Source organism: Suncus etruscus, chromosome 2, assembly GCF_024139225.1.
Source record: "Suncus etruscus isolate mSunEtr1 chromosome 2, mSunEtr1.pri.cur, whole genome shotgun sequence".
NCBI classification, from domain to species: domain Eukaryota; kingdom Metazoa; phylum Chordata; class Mammalia; order Eulipotyphla; family Soricidae; genus Suncus; species Suncus etruscus.
In genome coordinates this window covers 106,500,267-106,501,513 of record NC_064849.1, presented here as the reverse complement: position 1 = coordinate 106,501,513, position 1,247 = coordinate 106,500,267, and the positions used below count along the sequence as shown (strand labels likewise).

The 1,247-nt window shown below is 45.8% G+C and overlaps 1 protein-coding gene across 1 annotated transcript; it reads left to right on the top strand.

Annotated features, from left to right (window-relative positions):
- The first annotated feature begins 529 nt into the window (after positions 1-529).
- LOC126001079 (NPC intracellular cholesterol transporter 2-like) lies at positions 530-982 on the top strand. Its single transcript, XM_049768250.1, has one exon. The coding sequence runs from the start codon at positions 530-532 to the stop codon at positions 980-982; it is 453 nt and encodes a 150-aa protein (XP_049624207.1).
- The last annotated feature ends 265 nt before the right edge of the window (positions 983-1,247 follow it).

Below are 1,247 nucleotides of genomic sequence, written 5' to 3'. Positions count from 1 at the left end.
AGCCACCTCTGCAGTCCATTTATTGAAGCAGTTCCCCCACTCAGGGCCCTGGCTTTTGGGTCTGGCTAAAGAGCTGTAGTAAAGAAAGACATGTGCACTCTCCAGATGAACAGTAAGTTTTTCTTCTTTTCCTTTCTGTTTCTTTAGGATGGGGTGGGTGTACAACACCTGTTGTTACTTTTGGCAAGGTGCAACAGAACAAGTGGGATGCCAAAGATAGAACGCAGGTCGGTCCTATGCAAACAAGCACCCTATTATCTGTACTATTGCTCTGGCTCCGAATAGTAAATATTTACACGATACTATCCTTCCTCCTGCTCTGATTAAAACCTGAATTTATTCAGGTGATTCGAACCTGAATTATGAGGACTGGCCCTCATGACTCAGAGGTGGATCTAGGGCGGGTTTCGGCTCGAATTGCAGGTTATTAGTCTCCTGGCTGGGCTTCTCCCCTCCTTTCTTGCCAGATTTATCTCGTGGCCGGGCCGTCACTTCTTCCATGCAGGAGAGTCGCTTCCTCGCAGCCACCATGCACTCCCTGGCCATTCCGTGCTTGCTCCTGGGGCTCTTTACCTGCGCTCTAACTGAACCGGTGAAGTATGAGGACTGCGGCAACCCGGAGATTGGAGTTCTAAAGGAATTATATGTGACTCCTTGTCCTAAAGAGCCCTGCATACTGAAAAAAGGACAGACCTACCTTGTCAATGTTACTTTTGTCAGTAATACGAATTCTCAAAGCAGCATAGCAGAGGCGAATGGTATTCCCTTGAACGTGTTAATTCCCTTTTATATTCCTGAACCAGATGGTTGTAAGAGTGGAATTACCTGCCCCATCAAAAAAGGCCATACCTACAGCTACATTAGTGAGCTACCAGTGATGCGTGTATACCCGTCTATGTGGATGGACATGGAGTGGAAACTTCTTAATGACGAAAACCAAGATCTTTTCTGCTGGATCATACCAGTAAGGATTAAATCCTAGAGTTACATGGTGCTGTAAATCTGTGCTATAAGATAGAAACAGAATTTCTGAACTGCTATTCTTAATGCTTAGCCTCCAAAAAAGCATCTAAGACTATTTTCTGGTAACTCAGGTGGTTGGTTACCCTTGTGATACTCTTTGCAGAAGAACTGAGGGAACGTTAAGGAGTGACTGGAGGGAATGAATTAAACTGTGTTTTGCTGTTGGAATAAGGAGTGTCCAGCCTGACAGGACCCAAGTGAGGCTGCTCAGGGCTGCTGGGTCT

Excerpts from the sequence above, each read along its gene's own strand:
- LOC126001079 (XM_049768250.1), top strand. The coding sequence starts at position 530 with ATGCACTCCCTGGCCATTCCGTGCTTGCTCCTGGGGCTCTTTACCTGC.